This window comes from Mobula hypostoma, chromosome 2 (assembly GCF_963921235.1).
Source record: "Mobula hypostoma chromosome 2, sMobHyp1.1, whole genome shotgun sequence".
Taxonomy (NCBI): domain Eukaryota; kingdom Metazoa; phylum Chordata; class Chondrichthyes; order Myliobatiformes; family Myliobatidae; genus Mobula; species Mobula hypostoma.
In genome coordinates this window covers 159,818,203-159,839,554 of record NC_086098.1, presented here as the reverse complement: position 1 = coordinate 159,839,554, position 21,352 = coordinate 159,818,203, and the positions used below count along the sequence as shown (strand labels likewise).

At 42.1% G+C, this 21,352-nt stretch overlaps 2 protein-coding genes across 9 annotated transcripts in view; one reads left to right on the top strand and one right to left on the bottom strand.

The window, feature by feature from the left end:
• Window positions 1-1,684: 1,684 nt before the first annotated feature.
• Window positions 1,685-21,352, bottom strand: part of LOC134342609 (zinc finger protein 229-like) — a 112,206-nt gene continuing 92,538 nt past the window's right edge. Inside the window, exons 1-2 of one of the 2 annotated variants that reach the window (XM_063040932.1) lie at window positions 13,729-13,782; window positions 1,685-12,653 (exon numbers count right to left, since the gene is read on the bottom strand). In XM_063040932.1, coding sequence (XP_062897002.1) covers window positions 10,704-12,053 — 1,350 coding nt within the window. In that variant the 5' untranslated portion in view covers window positions 12,054-12,653; window positions 13,729-13,782 and the 3' untranslated portion in view covers window positions 1,685-10,703. Of the gene's footprint in view, window positions 12,654-13,728; window positions 13,783-21,352 lie in introns of those variants that run through there. The other variant, XM_063040933.1, reaches the window with a different exon arrangement.
• LOC134342610 (zinc finger protein 239-like) overlaps window positions 13,450-21,352 on the top strand; it is a 48,595-nt gene continuing 40,692 nt past the window's right edge. For 4 of the 7 annotated variants that reach the window (XR_010017051.1, XR_010017049.1, XR_010017050.1 and 1 more), the window contains exon 1: window positions 13,450-13,767. The gene's annotated coding sequence lies outside the window, so the exon portion shown is untranslated. The remainder of the gene's footprint in view (window positions 13,768-21,352) is intronic. The other 3 variants (XM_063040937.1, XM_063040934.1, XM_063040935.1) reach the window with 1 other exon arrangement.

The following is a 21,352-nucleotide window of genomic DNA, read 5'->3' as shown; positions in this document are numbered from 1 at the left end:
CTAGTTGGTATTTTTGAAAATTTAGTTCGGTTAAATATGCTATTAACTTTTTTTTGCTTTATTATAGCGCCTTATAACCGAATTTAAAGCTTTTTTTTAAGGGACTTAACGTTAAATTTAAGACAGCGCTGTTATTTCTTTTTAAGGGATAACGTTTTTTTGGTTCTTTCTTGTTTATAAAAGATTAAATATAAACATGGGATAGTTTGTAGATGCTGGAATGTAAACATTTCCCTTTGTTGAGAATTTGTTGTTCCTCTCACAAAGTCAGTAGGTTTCGTTTTTTTTTAACTGGGGGAGGGAGAGAGAATCTTTTCAATTTTTTTTTGTACTGACAGAGCAGTCTCCAGCTTCGTACTCTATCATAGGGTGCCTGCTTTTTTTCGGGCTATGTTGGGGGAGGAGGGTGGGGTTAGAGTTAGGGTTTTTTCCCAATTGGGTGGTTCCGGAGCATGCGTGTTTTCTATGTGGTTGTATTCTTCATCGCCGCCATTTTTGATCATCCCGTATTGGTATGTGCTCTCTGCACATGTAAAGTAAAAGAAAATTATAGTATGGTATTTAAACAGATTAATGTAATAAGTTGGAATGTACGTGGTCGGAATCATCCTATCAAATGATAAAAGACTTTTAAAATCATTAACTGATTCCAACCTGATATAATTTTTGCCCAAGAACACACATCAGGGTGGGAGATCAATAGATTTTTTGGATGGTGGAGGGGTTTGCAATTTCACTCCACTTCACAGGGTAAAACTAAGGGAGTATCCTCTTTAATAAATCCAATATATTTGCTCAACAGAATATTGAGTCAGCTTTTAATGGTAGATTTTTAATCGTTAAAGGAGTAATCTGTAACAGAAAAGTTGTTTTGGTCAATTCGTACGGTCCTAACTTAGATGATCCTTTTTTTTAAAAAAAAACGGTATTTGCTTTACTGCCTGATTTAAATGAATATATGTTGATAATGAGTGTGGAGTTTAACTGTTGTTTAAATCCTTTGATTGACAAGAGTTCAACCAATCAGCGACTTCCAAATCACTCGGCATCATTTATAAACCGTTCTTGACCGATTTTGAATTGATTGAACTATGGAGATATTTAAGCCCTGATGACAGATAATATTCTTTTTTTCATGTTTATAAAAAATATTGGAGGATCAATTATATTATAATCAATCGTCGCTTCTTGCCTAGTGTTAAGAATTGTGAATATGACGCTATTGCTATATCTGATCATGCGTCTCTGGGTTTGTCTTTTGAATTTGATGATGTCATTCTTTCCTGCCTACCATAGCGCATGTCTCAGACATTATTGCAGAACTCTGACTTTGTCAGCTTCATTGAAACCCAGATAAAAAAAAAATTTCTTTATAATGATATAGGGAGTACGTCTAAATTAATTATATGGGATACATTTAAAGCATTTTTACGTTGTCAGATCATGTCTTATTCAGCTAAGCTTAAAAAACAGACTAAAGTAGAATTAGCTAAGATTTCAAAACAAATTAAAGACTTAGATAATATTTATGCAATCTCCCCTAATATTGATTTATTCAAAAAAAAAGGGTGGAACGTCAATCATAGTATAAACTATTATTAACTCATCCTATTGAAGGCTACTTGCTTAAGCTAAAGAGCCAATCTTATATGTTTGGAGATAAAAATAACAAACTGCTTGCATCTCAATTAAAAACGGCTAAAGCCGAAAGGCAAATCTTGAAAATCCATAGGAAAGATGGTACCCTGGCTTGGGAATATGAAGAAATTAATAAGATATTTCTACTGAACTTTATAAATCTCAATGTCCAGTAGATTCTTCCAAAATGAATGCTTTTTTTTATGAAAGATTGCTTTTCCCCAAAATTTCTGTTGGGGATCAAAAAACTCTTGATGCCCAAATTACTTAAGCCAAAATTCATTAAGCTATTTTTTCAATACAATCTGGTAAGGTCCCTGAACTTGATGGCTATCCTGTAGAATTTTATAAAAAATTTGGAAAATTGCTTTCTCCGTATATGTTGGAAATGTTTAAGGATTCTTTTGTGAAAGGTGATTTATCCTCCACTTTTTATGAGGCTTCTATTTCTTTAATTTTAAAAAGGATGAAGATCCTACTGATTGCGCCTCATATAGACCTATTTCGAATATGAGAAGATTCTGTCAAAGATAATGGCCAATCATTTGGAAAATATCTTGGGTAAAAGTATTTTTAAAGATCAAACAGGCTTTATAAAGGGTCGTTATTCTTTTTGAAATGTTCAGAGATTATTTAACATTATATATTCATCCTCTTTTAAAACTCCACAATGCATCGTCTCTTTGGATGCTGAAAAAGCATTCGATCGGGTTGAATGGAAATATTTATTTAATGTTTTAGAGAAATTTGGCATTGGTGTTAATTTTAATAATTGGATTAGAATGATATATAAACCTCCTATTGCTACTGTTATTACTAATAACTGTAGATCCCCTGTTTTCAACTTTCATGGGAGACAAGACAACGTTGTCCATTAAGTCCTTTGTTATTTAATTTAGTATTAGAACCCCCTGCTATTGCTCTTCATAAAGCTAAAGATATTTATGGGGTTTTTGTGAATGAGACCATTCATAAGATTTCTCTTTACACTGACGATTTACTGGTTTATATATCCAATCCCGAGGAATTTATTCCTGCTTTGCTAAAATTATTTAATGAATTTGGAGATTTTTCAGGATATAAAATAAATTTAAGTAAAGTGAACTGTTTCTATATGTAATACTCCTTTCAAAGTCACGGATTCCTTTAGATATTTAGGTGTTATAATCACCAAAAAATATAAGGATCTTTATACAGCTGATTTTGTTCCCTTGGTAGATTATATGAAGTATTTATTTAGTAGATGGAACCCACTTAAATTTTCACTTGTTGATCGTATCCATATAGTCAAAATTATGATTTTACCAAAAATTTTATATTTATTTCAGAATATCTCTGTTTTTCTAAGTTTTTTGATCGGATTGATTCTATTATTTTATCTTTTATTTGGAATAATTAAAGATCAAGTATTAATAAATGTCACTTACAAAAGTTGAAAAAGGATGGAGGTCTTGCTTTGCCTAATTTAAGAATGCATTACTGGGCTGTTAATGTGCGACATATATCCTTTTGGTTACACTGAGTTGAATGATCGGCCAGTTTGGGTAGACTTGGAATTGAAAGCTGTGAAACAGTTTTATTTAACTTCATTATTGGGAGCTGCTTTACCTATACAATTAGCTAATGTTGCTAATTTAAATTTATACCATGTGATTAAGCATTCTTTACAAACTTGGCTCCAGTTCTGTAATTTTTTAATTAAAAAAATTAAACTTTGTAGTTTAATTTATTGAAATTACTTTTTTAAGCCTTCTTTGAGTGATCCAATTTTTTTACTTTGGAAAAATAAAGGTATTAATTCTTTTTTGTATTTATTTAAAGAAGGTAGACTGATTTTGAACAATTAGTTGATAAATATTCTCTTTCATACTCACATTTTTACAAAACCTTCATTAGACATTTCTTACAAAAATATTTAAGTAATTTTCCTTACATATAGGATGTCAACCTGTTAGATACTATTACCAGTATGAACCCTCTGATGAAGGGTTCAATTGGAAGAATTTATAATTTACTATTACAATGGGATAAGCGTCCTTTATTTAAGATTAAACAAGATTGGGAAAAGGAACTTAATTTGACTTTTATGTTGGAGGACTGGACGTGGATTCTGAAGTTGGTTAACTCTTCTTCAATCTGTGCAAGTCATTCACTGATTCAATTTAAAATTGTACATCATTACCATTTGACGAAGGAGAGATTGTCTAAAATGTTTCCTAATGTTGATAGTGATTGCGATAGATGTAAAACTGAGACAGCTACACTGACACACATGTTTTGGTCTTGTTCTATACCAGAACAGTTCTGGAAGTCAGTTCTTTCTACAATTTCTAAAGCACTTAAAATTAATTTACAACCTAACAAATTAACTGTGCTTTTTGGAATAATTCCTCAAAATATCCGTGGTATCTCTCTGCCTGATCAACATGTTATTGCATTTGTTACATTGATAGCTAGGAGGGCCATTTTGTTGAAGTGGAGGGATACGCTGGCTCCCATTTTGTCACAGTGGTTCTCTCAAGTGATGCTATGGCTTAGTTTGGAGAAAATTAAGAGTCAAACCTTTGAACCTATGTTTGATTTTGAGAAAAGATGGGGTTCATTTGCTCGTTACTATCATTTGAGTTAATTGATAGATTTCCTCCACGATCTAATTGTAAATTTTTGTTACATTTTTTTTCTTGCTGGCGGTTTGATGTTTATCTTTAGAAGCTTTTTGTATGATGCACGGCTCTGGGGTTGAACACCTAATGGGTTTTTTTCTCACTTTATTTTAGTAGGGATTTTTTTTTCTTTTTTTTACATCAAAATGTTTTCAATCTTTAAAACAATGTTTTTTTTTTCCTTGAGATAATGTAAGTGTTGTCTGCTTCGATGTACTCTTGTTAATTTTGGATAATAATAATAATATTTGAAAAGAAAGAAATTCTGCAGATGCTGGAAATCCAGGCAACACACACAAAATGCAAGAGGCCCCTTTTATCCGCTCTGTTCACATCAATGCACGTGCGTTACAGAAATGGCGACATCATCAGCAAAAAGCTCCCAAGAGCCCATGTACAGATCAAGCAGCTGAGAGAGGGAAAGGAGCGGGACTGTCCCGGGGTGCAGAGCCACTGTGTGTTTGGAGCTCACAGTAATTGTCCCTCAGCTGCGGTTCAGATGCTGGTGCCGATGAAATCCTTGCTCCCACCTGCTGCTATTTCGGCAAGGTCTTTATGTTTATTGAGCACATGCGCGATTTTCAGGAACTGTGACCCTTATGCATGCGCACGTATGCAGGTGTTGTGGAGGGGTTTACAGAAAAAGGGAGTGGTGTAGGAGTTGGAAGGGTTTTCACAGAGGGCAAGGGGTGTAGGGATGTTTCACCACAGTGAAAATGTTACTGCACTTATAGTATCGAAATGGAATTTTTGTCTGCAACAAAATGGAACGCTTATTGTATCAGACTGCTTTGCTAATAATGCTAGTGTAACATTATGCTAATAGAACCTGTGTACTTTACTGGAAGAGTGCTAAATACACTGGTTCAGTAGACTAACAGAATGCACTGTCTTTGAACTTGTATCTGAGGGAGTGACTAGGAGTACTATGTTTTCTTTTCCAAAGCTAATACCAGGTCTTGTGCAGTGCTAGTCTTCCCTTGCTGCAAGCAAACACTCTTATGATTGATGCACTCTTGGGTTAATTGTTTGTTATAAGACGTAGCAGAAAGGTGTTTGATACCAACCACCTCCTCCCTGGACACCATCTCTTACCTGCACCCACACCTTACTCCCCACCTCTTTGCTATCTCACTGCTGTACCATTAGTCACAGGACCAGAAATATCCATTCAGTCTTATAGACAATAGGTGCAGGAGTAGGTCATTCAACCCTTTGAGCCAGCACCACCATTCACTGTGATCATGGCTGATCATCCACAATCAGTACCCTTTTCCTGCCTTCTCCCCATATCGCTTCACTCCGCTATCTTTAAGAGCTCTATCTAACTCTTTTTTGAAAAAATCCAGAGAATTGGCCTCCACTGCCTTCTGTCTTCCCCACCATTCAATCGTGGCTAATGGACTTTCCCTCTGAACCCCATTCTGCTGCCTTCTACTTGTCAGCTTTGCACGATTATTAATCAATAATGCACCACTTACTTATAGACCCTTACACTGCTGGTGTTTTTGGATAGCTATGAAGACCTCCATCTCTTTCTTTCCTTGGCCATCTCCTCTATTGTGCTCCACGTGAGGTTCAGCGTCTTCATGTGTGCCTTTGCAGTACAGCGCCAGTTTATTTTTGGTTTGCTGCATCTCCTCCACCCTTCGGGGGCCAGGAATACAATCACTCCAGAAGAGAACAAATCTTCAGTGCTGTTTCATTTACAATTTTGCTTTGACCAGTCAGGGTTTGTTTCAATTCGTGCCTTGGGGTACTTGGAGGCACAGGATAAAATAAGCCATAGTCGGCATGGTTTGCTTAAGGAAATATCTTGCCTGGGAAATCTATTGGAATTTAAGACCAGAGGACAGAGTCTAGAATAGGGGGGCATCCTTTCAGAAGAGGAGTAATTTATTTTGTTAGAGAGTGGGGAATCTGTGGAATTCGTTGCCACAGGTAGCTGTGGAGGCCAAGTCATTGGGTATATTTTTAAGACAGAGGTTGATAGATTCTCATTCAGACAGGGCATGAAAGGATATAGAGAGACTACAGAAGATTAAGGTTGAGAGGAAAAATGGATTTATGATGGTGAAATTGCAGAGCAGACTCAATAGGACAAAGAGCCAATTTCTGCTCCTATTATGATCTATTTTACTGTCACTTACCTTCATATTTCATCTTTTCTTTCTTTACTGCTTTTTTTAGATGGCATCGGTTGGTTTGTAAAGCTTGATTCCCACTAATTTTTACCAGATTTTATGTCCTCCCTTTTGTTTTTATGCTGTCTTTGACTTCCTTTGTCAGCCACAATTGCCTCATCCTCCCTTTAGAATATTTCTTCATCTTTGGGATGTATCTATCCTGTGCCTTTTGCATTGGACCCAGAAACTCCACCCATTGCTGCTATTCTGTTATTCTGCTAGTGTGTAATTCCAGTCAACTGTGGACAGCTCCTCCCTTTTGCCTCTGTCGTTCCCTTTTCTCCACTATAATACGGATACACTGGAGAGGGGGCAGAAGAGGTTCACCAGGATGCTTTCTGGTTCAGAGGCATGAGCTACTGCGTAAGGAGAGTTCAGACAATCGGGTTGTTTTGTCTGAAGTGGAGGAGGCTCAGGCGGATAAGATTATGGGAAACATAATAGAGTTGATAGTTGGTATATTTGGGTCAAAATATCTAATACCAGAGAGCTTGCATTTAGAGAGATGAGGAGAAATTTCTTTAGCCAGCTGGTTGTGATTCTGTGGAATTCACGGCCATGGATGGGCTCAGAGGCCAATTTATCAAGTTTATTAAAAGAGGTTGATCAGTGTAAGGACGTGAAAGGTTATGGGGAGAAGGCAGAAAAATGAGGTTGAGAAGGAAAATAAAAGACACTGGGACAGGTACACAAAAAGGAAACTTTAGAGGGAGACAGGTCAGGCATAGACAGATGAGATAGACTCAGGTGGGGATTCTTGGCCAGCACAGAGAAGTGGAGCTGATGGGTTTGTTTTCCACTCTTGGGTACGTTTGAGTACGTTTTACAAAAAATACATTTCAGTTTAAGTTCAAAATAAATCTATTATCAAAATGTGTTGGGACTTTCTGAAGGAGATTCCCCTTCACACTCCCCTCCTACTACTTCACCATCTACCTTACACTCCATACCCACAACTGCATGTGTTTGTTGTGTGTGAGAGACCTGTCAATCCCCTCCACCCTCCATCAACGATGCCCCTTCTGCCCCAACACAGTCACCCTCCTGCACACACAATCTTCGCCAGCTCAAATTATTTAAAAATCTTACACCCTCCCTCCTGCACCAACTCCTTAGCCACGTGTTAAATTGTATAACCTTCATGTTACCGGTACGTGGCACAGGTAGTAATCGAGATCACAGCCCTGGATGTGCTGTCCTTTACTTTAGCATCTCACTCCCTGAGCAGAACCTCATTACTCTACCTGCCCATATCATTGGCATCCACATGGACCATGTCCTTCGGTGTTCACCTTCCTTAAGAATGCTGGACACTCTACCAGTGATGTCCTGGACCCTAGCACACCGGAGGCAACATACCATTCTGAAATAGCGTTGTCACCCACAGAATATCTAGACTGTTTCCTTAACTAATGCATCACTTATCAAAACAGGTCAACTCTCTCCCCCGCCCCACCCGCCAGACTCATAGAGCCAGACATCCAATGGCTATGACATTCCTCTACTAGGTCATCCCCACTCCAACAAGTGAGATACCAGTTGCTGAGGGGGATGACCACAGGGGTACTCTTCAATGGCTGTTTAACACCTTTCCTTTTTCTGTCACCCAGTTTCCTGTGTGCAACTACCTCTCTATATGTCATATCTATCACCCCAGAAGCTTCCTGAATGATCCGTTCATTCAGTTCCAGCTTCAACTCCTTTACGCAGATTGTTGAAGCTACAACTGGATCTACTTCTCGCAGGTGTAGTCATCAGGGACACTGAAGGTGTCTCCTCCTTTCCACATCCCACAGGAGTCACCCCTACTGTTCTCACTGAGCAACTGTAAAGAAGGGGACAAAAAAATCTCTATCTTCAGCTTAATTATACCTTCTCTAACTGATTGCAGGGTGGAGCTTAGGAGACGATGGTGCCTAACGGCAATTCCTTTGCTTGATTCTTCAGAAACAGCTCCATTTCTATCTTTACTATCTCTATTTTTCCCTTTCAACTTTCTTTTGAAGACCCTAACCTGGAGTTATATGCTGATTTCAGTTCTTTGTGGGAATGGGACCCGCTCTCGGGGTCTCACGACTGGCCATTATTCGATGTACCAAGGATGTGGCCTAGAAGACTAGCGCGCCTTCAAGGTTTCGGGATTTCGTGGCTCTGGAGGCAGGCGGACTCAAGGTCAGTGTCTCTGCAGGAATCTGGTATGTGATGGGAGTACCCAGAAGATCGAAAGCAGCAAACTGGCTGCTGGTTGTGTGCCCAGAGGCCCGAATTCTTTGGGCACAGAGCTTGGAAAAAGCGACGCAACAGACTTTTAACATCATAAATCAGTGAGTTGTTTGTTATGTCTCCCCTCTCGCTGTGAAACAGGGACACCTCTTGTGTGTGTGTGTGTGTGTGTGTGTGTGTGTGTGTGTGTGTGTGTGTGTGAGTGAGTGAGTGAGTGAGAGAGAGAGAGAGAAACTATGTCGAATTACTGGGTGAATGAGTAGCCTTTGGGGTACTGCAAGTCTGTGTCTTTATTAATGCTTTGCTGCATGTTTGAGTGCTCATGGGGGGCACCGATGCTTTTTTTTGCTGGTAAGGGAGGGGGAGAGGTCGTTGCGTTGCTTTGCTTCAGCTTACACTCGGGAGGGGGGAGCTGTGGGGGGGGCTTTGGGGTTCTAACATTTAACTGTCATTCATTCTTTGGGGCACTCCTCTGTTTTCGTGGATGGCTGCGAAGAAAAAGAATTTCAGGATGCATACTTTACACATTTCTCTGACATTAAATGTACCTTTGAATGCTCTCCTCACTGAAACTTCGAAGAGCTAACACCTCAAAATCTCCACCCCGACTCTGTTCACTCTGACACTGGCTGCCCCACTTGCTCCTGCCTAACTTTAAGTTCTTCTTGCTAGTCGATCCCAAATGCTGAGTGGACACTGCTCAAACCTCCAACAAAAAACTACATGAGCTGCTGCCTTTAATACTCGACCATAGGCCATTTTCCTCAAGGGAAAATCTTGCCTGACAAATCTGTTGGAATTCTTTGAAAAAGTAACAAGCAAGATAGGTAAAGGAGAATTGGTTGATGTTGTGTACTTGGATTTTCAGAAGGCCTTTGACAAGGTGCCACAACTGAGGCTGCTTAACAAGCTATGAGCCCATGGTATTACAGGAGAGATTCTGGCGTGGATAAAGCAGTGGCTGATTGGCAGGAGGCAAAGAGTGGGAATGAAAGAAGCCTTTCCTGGTTGGTTGCCAGTGACTGGTGGTGTTCCACAGGAGTCTGTGTTGGGACTGATTCTTTTTATGTTATATGTCAATGACTTGGATAATGGAATTGATAGCTTTGTTGCAAAGTTTGCAGATGATATGAAGACACGTAGTTTTGAGGAAGTACAGAGGCTACAGAAGGACTTAGACAGATTAGAAGAATGGGCAAAGAAATGGCAGATGGAATACAGTGTCAGGAAGCATATGCTCATGCACTTTGGTAGAAGAAATGAAAAGGTTGACTTTTTTCTAAATGGAGAGAAGTACAAAAATCTGAGGAGCAAAGGGACTTGGGGAGTCCATATGCAGGATTCCCTAAAGGTTAATTGGCAGGCTGAGCCCATGGTGAGGAAGGCAAATGCAATGTTAGCATTCATTTCAAGAGGTCTATTAAAAACAAGGATGAAATGTTGGAATGTATAAAGCACCGGTGAGGCCTCACTTAAGAGTATTGTGTGCAGGTTATTTTAGAAAGGATGTGCTGAAACTGGAGAGGGTTCAAAAGAGGTTCACAAAAATGATTCCAGGACTTAATGGCTTGTCATACGAAGAGCGTTTGATGGCTCTGAGCCTGTATTCACTAGAACTCAGAAGAATGAGGGGTGATCTCATTGAAATCTATCGAATGGTGGAAGGCCTTTAGTGGATGTGGAAAGGATATTTCCTGTGGCGGAAGAGTCTAAGACCAGAGGACAGAGCATCAGAATAGAGGTGTGTCCTTTTAGAATGGAGATAAGGAGGAATTTCTTTGGACAGAGAGTTGTGAATCTGTGGAATTCTTTGCCACACGCAGCTGTGAAGGCCAATTCTTTATGTATATTAAAGACAAATTCTTGATTGTTCAGGGTTTGAAGGGATACAGGGACAAGACAGAAGACTGGGGCTGAGAGGAAAATTGGATCAGCCATGATGAAATGATGGAACAGACTCAATGGGTTACAAGGCCTCATTCTGCTCCTATATCTATGGTCTATCTCTAGTGTGAACTTGCTCATGTAGTTTCAAGTCAGATGACTGAGTGAATCTCTTCCCACAATCTGAGGTGAATGGTTTCTCCCCAATGTGAACTAACTGGTGCTTTTGTAGCGTGGATGACTGAATGAATCCCTTCCCACATTCAGAGCAGGTGAATGGCCTCTCCCCAGTGTGAACTCGTTCATGTCTCTGTAGGGTAGATGAGTGAGCGAATGTCTTCCCACATTCTGAGCAGGTGAACGGCCTCTCCCCAGTGTGAATTCGCTGGTGCGACAAAAGGTTGAATGACTGAGTGAATCCCTTCCCACATTCAGAGCAGGTAAACGGCCTCTCCCCAGTATGAACTCGCCGGTGCCTCTGTAGCTTGGATGAGTCTGTGAATCCCTTCCCACATACAGAGCAGGCGAACAGCTTCTCCACAGTGTGAACTCGTTGATGTACTTTCAAGTCAGATGACCGAGTGAACTCCTTCCCACAGTCTGAGCAGGCGAATGGTTTCTCCCCAGTGTGAACTCGCTGATGTACTTTTAAGCCAGATGACCGAGTGAAATCCTTCCCACAGTCTGAGCAGATGAATGGTTTCTCTCCAGTGTGAACTAACTGATGTGTCAGTAGATGAGACGACAAAGTGAATCTTTTCCCACAGTCTGAGCAGATGAACGGTTTCTCCCCAGTATGAAAGCGCTGATGTGCATTCAGTTCAGATGACCGAATGAATCCCTTCCCACAGTATGAACAAGTAAATGGCCTCTCCCCAGTGTGAACTCGCTGATGTATTTTCAAGTCAGATGACCGAGTGAATCTCTTCCCACATTCAGAACAGCTGAACGGTTTCTCCCCAGTGTGGACTCGCTGATGTGCATTCAGTTGAGATGACCGAGTGAATGCCTTCCCACAGTCTGAGCAGGTGAATGGTTTCTCCCCAGTGTGAATTCGCTGATGTTCCTTCAGTTGAGATGACCGAGTGAATGCCTTCCCACAGTCTGAGCAAGTGAACGGTTTCTCCCCAGTGTGAATTCGCTGGTGTAGTTTCAGTTGGAATGAGTGAGTGAATGCCTTCCCACAGTCTGAGCAAGTGAATGGTTTCTCCCCAGTGTGAACCAGCCAGTGTCTCCGTAGCTTGGATGAGTCTGTGAACCCCTTCCCACATTCAGAGCAGGTGAACGGCCTCTCCCCAGTGTGAACCAGCTGGTGTCTCTGTACCTTGGATGAGTCTGTGAATCCCTTCCCACATTCAGAGCAGGTGAAAGGCCTCTCCCCAGTGTGAACTCGCTGATGTACTTTCAAGTCAGATGACCAAGTGAACTCCTTCCCACAGTCTGAGCAGCTGAATGGCATCTTCTCAGTGTGAACTCACTGAGGTTCATTCAGTTGAGATGACTAAATAAAAACCTATTTCTACATTCAGAGCAGATGAATGGCCATGGCACAGTGTGAACTTGTTGGTGTCTCTGTAGCGTGGTTGTGTGTGTGAATGTCTTCCCATAGTCTGAGCAACATCCTCTCACAGATGAAATTTCTCATACAGCTTTAGCATCAATGACAGAATGAATTGTTCATTAGGTGGTGTGAACTTGATGTATCTTCAGGCTGGTCGACAGAGAAGATCCCCTCCCACAGAGAAGGCAAATGGCCTTTCCCCACTGTGAACTCCCTGTTGTGACTGCGAGTAGGCTGTGAATAAATTCCTTCCCACTGGTGTGTTCTCAGCACCCGGTTCAGGTAGATTTCACCGAGTTACAACAGAAAACTTCATTTCAGACACAAAGTACCTTTCCAGCTGGGATGAAATACCTCTTTATCTCCAAGGATCGACAACATTAATATCGTTTTGCAAGGAAATATCTAGTCACTCCTTAAATATCCAGACAGAGACTGTAAATCTGACGTGTTGTTGTGTTTGGGATTCCCATATACTAATTTTCTGCCTTTTCCAACCTGTAAAAATATTAATGGGTAAAAGACAATATCTCACATGAGATTTTACTCTGTGGTGAGCTCTGACATCACATTGTTACAAAGTTCAACTCAAGCTGAAGGAACCCCCCTCATCTTCTAACTGGACGCAGACCAGATCATTAAATTCCCTGTCTGTATCAGAATGGTGCATTTCTGTCTTTCATCAATCTGTGACTTGGTTCAGTTTGTCTCTCTCCATTGGCATTATTTGAAGTTCTGGTCATGTACCAAAGCACTACAAAGAGCACTTGTTATAACATGTCCGATCCTGTAAATTTTCTAATTACTCTGATCCCCTAACAACAGGTGATTGGTGGTGATTAACTGACCGATGGCAATGCCAATAAATATGAAGGGGAGGGCAGTAGTCTTTCTCATTGGAGTGTGGCACTTTTGTAATGTGAAAGTTACAGGTCACTTGTTACCCAAGGCAAATGATTTTGATATCATTATGTGCCCATAGAGAATGCTACAGAACATATTCTCACAGTTAGAAAGGTCCAGATTAAGAGAAGGTAAAAAGGTGATTTTCTCAAGTACTAAAGCTGATGGAAGAATTTGATCTTTTTTCCCTTGCAGCACTAATTGACGTTTTCATTGACTGGAAGGTAAATTCTTCATCCGCGATTAACTCGGAACCATATTTTTATTCAGAGTTTCTAATCCTTGGACTCACATAGCTGGAGCTCGGCAGCGTTTGGGAGACCTATCCGCTCCCAGATCCTCCGACTATGCTTCCAAGCACCCTAAGGACTGGCAGGGAATGCGCTGGTACCGTCACCATCGGCTCTCTCTTTATCCAGAAGCCCCCACGAACGAAAACCCCTTCTATGTGGCACCGAAAGACCCAGTGATGCGCATGCGCCGCAAAATGACGTCAACACTTTTGCTCATCTGCTGGAAGCTTCCCTGGACCGAGCTACGGATTGTGAGTCTGACAAAGAGGGAAAGAATTGGATCTATCGCGAGGTACAAGACCACAGTGTGTCCGGAGGTCACAGTAATTCGCCCTCAGTCACAGTTCGGTCGCCCGTGCCCTGAGTAGTGCTCTTACCTGCAGCCGAACCCGCTGAGACTCACGTCCTCTGAGCACGTAAGCGACATCCGGGAACGTCACGCATGCGCATTTGATCGCCTAGGCACGGTCAGCGAATTCTGAAGCGCGGAAGTTTCTGGGTAATATGTCTGCAATTAGTCGGTGGTTGAGTAACGCGCCCCAGTACCTTTAACCCAGCAAGCTACCACAAATAATATTCTCAATATCAACTGGTATGCCGTGTGTCAAATGTCAAAGTACAACCTACTTACAAATGCGGATATAAAACACACGAGATTCTGCAGATACTGGAAATACAGCGAAAAATACTGGGGGAACTCAGCAGATCAGGGAGCATCTCCAGGCAGAGGAATACACGGTCTAGGCACGGTAAAGGGTCTCTGCTCAAAATGTCGACTGTTTATTCCCTTCCATAGGTACTGTCTGACCCGCTGAGTTCCTCCAACATTTTGCAGAAATGATCAGTTTCCAATGTTGCTGATCTTTAATTTGTATTAGATGTCCAGAGGATTTTTCCTATGGTGGGGGAGTCTAAGACCAGAGGATACAGCTTCGGATGAGAGGGGCGTTCTTTTAGAATGGAGATGAGGAGCAATTTCTTTGGCCAGAGAGTGGAATTTGGTGCCATGGGCAACTGGAGGCCAGGTCATTGCGTATACTTAAGGCAGAGGTTGATAGATTCTTGATTTGACAGGGCATGAAGGGATACAGGGAGAAGGTAGGAGATTAGGGCTGGGAGGGAAAATGGATCAGCCACGGTGAAATGGTAGAGCAGCCTCAATTCTGATCCTATATCTTATGGTACCCATATACTCCTGCTCCAATTCCCTCCTATATCTTATGGTACCCATATACTCCTGCTCCAATTCCCACCTCTTGCTCTCTGTAAATTCTGGTCCCCTCCTCTTTCTGGGTCCCCAAAGCCCTGACCTGTGCTGGGCCTCCGTTGTTGCCTTTTAATACTCAGGCAGTGTCTCGATCTGGAAGTATAAATGGTCTTGTCATCTTGTAGTAATCAGAATCAGGTTTATTATCACCGGCATGTGACATCAAATTTGTTAACTTGGCAGCAGCAGTTCAGTGCAATACATAATCTATCAGGGAAAAATAATAAATAAAATAATAAGAATAAATAAACAAGTAAATCAATTACAGTACACGTATATTGGATAGATTTTTTTAAAATGTGCAAAAACAAAAATACTGTGTATTAAAAAAAAAGTGAGGTGGTGTCCAAAGATTCAATGTCCATTTAGGAATCAGATGGCAGAGGGGAAGAAGCTGTTCCTGAATTGCTGAGTTTCTGCCTTCAGGATTCTGTACCTCCTACCTTATGGTAACCATGAGAAAAGGGCATGCCCTGGGTGCTGGAGGTCCTTAATAATGGACGCTGCCTTTCTGAGACACCGCTCACTGAAGATGTCCTGGGTACTTTGGAGGCTAGTATCCAAGATGGAGCTGACTAGATTTACAACCCTCAGCAGCTTCTTTCGGTGCTGTGCAGTAGCCCCTCCATCTCACACAGTGATGCAGCCTGTCAGAATGCTGTCCACGGTATATCTATAGAAGTTTTTGAGTGTATTTGTTGACATGTCAAATCTCTTCAAACTCCTAATAAAGTATAGTTACTGTCTTGCCTTCTTTATAACCACATCGATATTTTGGGACCAGGTTAGATCCTCAGAGATCTTGACACTGAGGAACTTGAAACTGCTCACTCTCCCCACTTCTGATCTCTCTATGAAGATTGGTATGTGTTCCTTCGTCTTACCCTTCCTGAGGTCCACATTCAGCTCTTTCATTTTCCTGACATTGAGTGTTTGTCACAAGTGTTCATTATTTGGATGAGACTGCAGGTCGAACAATTAGCGAGGTTGTGGGTGACACCAGAACTGTGTGTGGTGAACGTGAGGGTTGGCTAAGGTAACAATGGGGTGGAGTCTAGCTGGGAAAGCGGGCAAAGGAATGGTCGGTGGAACTTAACTTGACAAGTATAATGTGTTAGATTTTGGGAAGTTAAACCAGAGTAGAACATACAGAGTGAATGACAGGACTGAAGAATAGAGAACAGAGACTGAGGAGTACAAGTACAGGGTTCCCTGAAGGTGGCGACACAGGTATACCGGGAAGTGAAGAAGGGGTCTAATGCAGTGTAAATCTGTGACTATAAGTTAATGGTCCTGTCACCATCTAGTTGTAAGCTGGTGAATTTACTTTCTCCTTTGTCTCTCAGAGGGACAAGAGTGCCAGAAACCATGCCATCTGGGTGAGTGCAGAGTAACGGAGACTTTCAGTGTATGAGCTAGTGGTGAAGCCATGAGTGACCAGTCCGTAATACAGCAGATGGTATTGTAAAGGACAAATGGGTACAGCAATTAATCAACAATATAAAGGAAGCCCATCAAGTTACAGACCATAATGTGGGAGAGAAGAAACAGCAGAGTAAAGCTGAATTTGACACTGCGAACAAAACCTCGGGATTTGGAAATAGGACAGATGGTTATGATCTCAGTACATCAGCCGGGCCAGGTGATGCTGTTGACAGAGCCAGTCCAACAGTTTATCAAATCCAGACTGCTCCAAGTAAGTTAGGCTGGTATCATATTAACCAACAACCTCCTTGGAGATAGTCAATGTTCTCTGGTAGCTGAGGTCCATAATGTCAATGGGATGCTCTGGATGGAGATGACGATGCTCTTAGGTTTATCTTTCAGGCAATTGATGATGATGAGGATGAAGAAGCAGTTTATCCCTTAGTGAGTTGGGTAACCACTTTCAGTCTGCACCCAGAGGTTAAGGGTGATTCACTTCATACTAAGAATCAAGAAGGGAGGATTAAGGCAAGGCAAACTTTTTCATCCTCTAAGCCAAGTCAGAGAGAATGGAAGAGAGAATCACGTACATTTGTCACCAGATGTTCTGGAAATAAAGCAGAGAATAGAGAAGTTGAATTTAGAGGAAGTATTAGTTAAGTACAGAAAACGTTCTTGATGGTTTTACTTACAGCTGTATAAGACGATGAGAGGCATTGATCATGTGGATAGCCAGAGGCTTTTTCCCAGGGCTGAAATGGAAAACACGAGGGGGCATATTTCTAAGGTGTTTGGAAGTAGATACAGAGGAGGTGTCAGAGGTAAGTTTGTCACATAGAGTGATGGGTGCATGGAATGCACTGCCAGTGAAGGTGATAGAGGTGGATACAATAGGGTCTTTTAAGAGACTCCTAAAAGTGTACATGGAGCTTAGAAAAATAGAGGGCTATGCAGTAGGGAAATTCTAGGCAGCTTCCAGAGTAGGTTACATGGTAGGCACAACATTGTGGGCCAAAAGCCCTGTAATATATTGTAGATTTTCTATGTTTCTGTGTTCTATGTATTCAGAAATTATTGGTTTTGGAATACTGCAGATGGTTGAAGGCTCAATTGAAGGTTACATGTGTAACACTTGCTTCCTCTAGCGGCCAAACTTAAAAAATCTCATTTGGGTGGATGCTGCGTGATGTGCTCCCTGTTACAAATCAGTACCCCGAAATAACAAACCGTACACAATATGCGATTAAACGATTTATCTTTATAACTTTTACTTTGACTATATAGTTAGTAGAGAAACAAAACATAAAAGAAAAAGTTGCCAATAATCTTATTAAACAGTCATGTGCACACAAAGTTGGAGCTCACGCAGTTCAGCAGTTCTTCTTCCACCATCAATCTCCTCCTTCGGACCCCCGCTCGGAGTCCCCCCAGTCAGGCGGCCCACCGACTCACTCAAATCGCATCTCCTCTCTTCATTCCCCTCAAAAGCCCACAAAACCTACAGCTTTCAGGCACACAAGAAAGAATAACATTTCCCCCCATTATCTCTCGTTATAACCCAAACATTGTTGCTGCAGAGAAACCATTACCTCATCAGTTAACATTACAGAGAAGCCCTTACACTCTCCCTCCACCAAATTTAGTCATGTCCTCATGACATTGAGATAATTCGCCAACCCCTCCTGCAAAACACAAAGCCCAATCCAGGTGCAAAAGGCAGTGACATAGCTCCCCTAAACAGTAGAGATCACACCCTGTTCCCCAGGCGCTACATAGGCCAATCTATCCAGTGGTCTGCTAATTCTCTGAGACCTCCGTACCTCCTCACCTAAATCTTCAGACTCAGATGCTACTGGGGATACTTCGGGTCTGCTTGCCGAGTCCTCCCCCGATCTGTCACTCATGTCCCTGCATCTCAGAACCCTCTGTCCCTTGTCCAGGCCCTGCTTCTTCTCCTTCAGTGTCCTGCTGTAACCCAGGCTGCCCACAGCTTGTCCCCTCCACCTCACCTGACTCAGTGGGAGAAGGGCCAGGGGTCTCTTCCTCAATCAATGGGGAGTTAGCGAAGGGCGGCATGTACCACACATCCAGATCATCATCCTCTGAATCAGTATCCAGCTGTGGGCCCTGCAGTAGCCCTGCGTTTTCACAGAGTCCTCTTACTAGGTGTAGGCTCCTGGTCGGGCTCTTGGTCTACCTGCACCTCTTGTCCCAGAGTCAACAGGTGGTTCCGATGGAGAATCTTGACAGGCCCCTTCCCCTCCTCTGGTCTCACCCAGAAAACTGGTAGGATTGGCATCTGATTCTCCACCACATAGGGTGTGGCCACTCAGCGGTCAACCAACTTGTGCTTTCCAGGTAGTCCCAAATTCCTTATGAGGACCTAGTCTCCCAGCAGGAGTTGGGAGAACCTCACTTTCTAATCATACTTCCTCTTATTTCCTCGATTCTCCTTGGCAGCTGCAACCCCAGCCAATTCATAAGCCCTTTTCAGCTCTTTCCTCATATCAGACACATACTTCAGATAAGGCTTTGGTGGTAAGTCACCCGTGTTAGTCCCAAAACAGAGGTCAATGGACAACCTCGCCACACACCCAAACATCAGATAATATGGCGAGTACTGAGTAGCTTCATTTTGTGTAACAGTGAACCAGATGCTGAATATGTTGACTCCACCTGCTCTTCTTGCTGATCTCCAGGGTCCCGAGCAAGTCCAGCAAGGTCCAATTAAACCACTCAGACTGGTCTTGTTGTACAGCTACAGATTGGCAGGTATGATGTTGTGGCCATCACTGAGATGTGGCTAAAGGATGCATGTCTCTGGGAGCTGAACGTCCAAGGATACACGGTGTATCAGAAGGATAGGAAGGGAGGCAGAGGGGGAGGCGTGGCTTTATTGGTAAGAAATGATATTAAATCATTAGAAAGAGGTGATATAGGATCAGAAGATGCAGAACCTTTACGGGTTGAGCTAAGAAATCGCAGGGGTAAAAGGACCCCTGCAGTTATTTATAGGCCTCCAAACAGCTGCAGTGATGTGGACTACAAATTACAACAGGAAATAGAAAAGGCTTGTCAGAAGGGCAGTGTTATGATCATTGTGGGGGATTTTAACATGCGAGTGGCTTTTTAGAACAGCTTGTTGTTGACCCCACTAGGGGATCAGCTATACTGGATTAGGTATTGTGTACTGAACCGGAGGTGATTAGAGAGATTGAGGTGAAGGAACCCTTAGGAGGCAGTGATCATAACATGATTGAGTTCACTGTGAAATTTGAAAAAGAGAAGCTGAAATCTGATGTGTCGGTATTTCAGTGGAGTAAAGGAAATTATAGTGGCATGAGAGAGGAACTGGCCAAAGTTGACTGGAGAGGGACAGCAGAGCAGCAGTGGCTGGAGTTTATGCGAGAAGTGGGGAAAGTGCAAGATTGGTATATTCCAATAAAGAAGAAATTTTCGAATGGAAAAAGGATGCAACCATGGCTAACAAGAGAAGTCAAAGCCAAAGTTAAAGCAAAGTAGAGGGCATACAAGGAAGCAAAAATTAGTGGGAATACAGAGGATTGGGAGTTTTTAAAAGCTTACAAAAGGAATCTAAGAAGGTCATTAAGAGGGAAAAGATTAACTATGAAAGGAAGCTAGCAAATAATATCAAAGAGGATACTAAAGTCTTTTTCAAGTATATAAACAGTAAAAGACAGGTGAGAGTAGATATAGGACTGATAGAAAATGATGCTGGAGAAATTGTAATGGGAGATAAGGAGATGGCGGAGGAACTGAATGAGTATTTTGCATCAGTCTTCACTGAGGAAGATATCAGCAGTATATGGACACTCAAGGGTGGCAGGGAAGAGAAGTGTGCGCAGTCACAATTACGACAGAGAAAGTACTCAGGAAGCTGAACAGTCTAAAGGTAGATAAATCTCCCAGACCAGATGGATTGCACCCTCATGTTCTGAAGGAAGTAGCTGAGGAGATTGCGGAGGAATTAGCAATGATCTTTCAAAAGTCAATAGATTCTGGCATGGTTCCGGAGGACTGGAAGATTGCAAATGTCACTCCACTATTTAAGAAGAGGGCAAGGAAGCAAAAAGGAAATTATAGACCTGTTAGCTTGACATCGGTGGTTGGGAAGCTGTTGGAGTCGATTGTCAAGGATGAGGTTACAGAGTACCTGGAGGCATATGACAACATAGGCAGTCCTCAGCATGGATTTCTTAAAGGAAAATCCTGCCTATTACAATTTTTTAAGGAAATTACAAGTAGGCTAGACAAGGGAGATGCAGTGGATGTTGTATATTTGGATTTTCAGAAGGCCTGTGACAAGGTGCCACACATGAGTTTACTTAACAAGATAAGAGCCCATGGAATTACGGGAAAGTTACATATGTGGATAGAGCGATTGCTGATTGGCGGGAAACAGAGTGCGAATAAAGGGATCCTATTCTGGTTGGCTGCCGGTTAACAGTGGTATTCCACAGGGGTCCGTGTTGGGGCCACTTCTTTTTACATTGTACATCAACGATTTGGATTATGGAATAGATGGCTTTGTGGCTAAGTTTGCTGATGATACGAAGATAGGTGGAGGGGCCGGTAGTGCTGAGGAAACAGAAAATCTCCAGAGAGACTTGGATAGATTGGAAGAATGGGCAAAGAAGTGGCAAATGAAATACAATGTTGGAAAGTGTGTGGTTATGCACTTTGGCAGAAGAAATAGACGGGCAGACTATTATTAAAATGGGGAAAGAATTCAAAGTTCTGAGATGCAACGGGACTTGGGAGTCTTCGTACAGGATACCCTTAAGGTTATTCATTTCTAGAGGAATAGAGTATAGGAACAGGGATGTGATGTTGAGGCTGTATAAGGCGCTGATGAGACCTCACTTGGAGTACTGTGGGCAGTTTTGGTCTCCTTATTTAAGAAAGGATGTGCTGACGTTGGAGAGCGTACAGAGAAGATTCACTAGAACGATTCCGGGAATGAGAGAGTTAACATAGAAACATAGAAAATAGGTGCAGGAGTAGGCCATTCAGCCCTTCGAGCCTGCACCGCCATTTATTATGATCATGGCTGATCCTCCAACTCAGAACCCCGCCCCAGCCTTCCCTCCATACCCCCTGACCCCCCGTAGCCACAAGGGCCATATCTAACTCCCTCTTAAATATAGCCAATGAACTGGCCTCAACTGTTTCCTGTGGCAGAGAATTCCACAGATTCACCACTCTCTGTGTGAAGAAGTTTTTCCTAATCTCGGTCCTAAAAGGCTTCCCCTCTATCCTCAAACTGTGGCCCCTCGTTCTGGACTTCC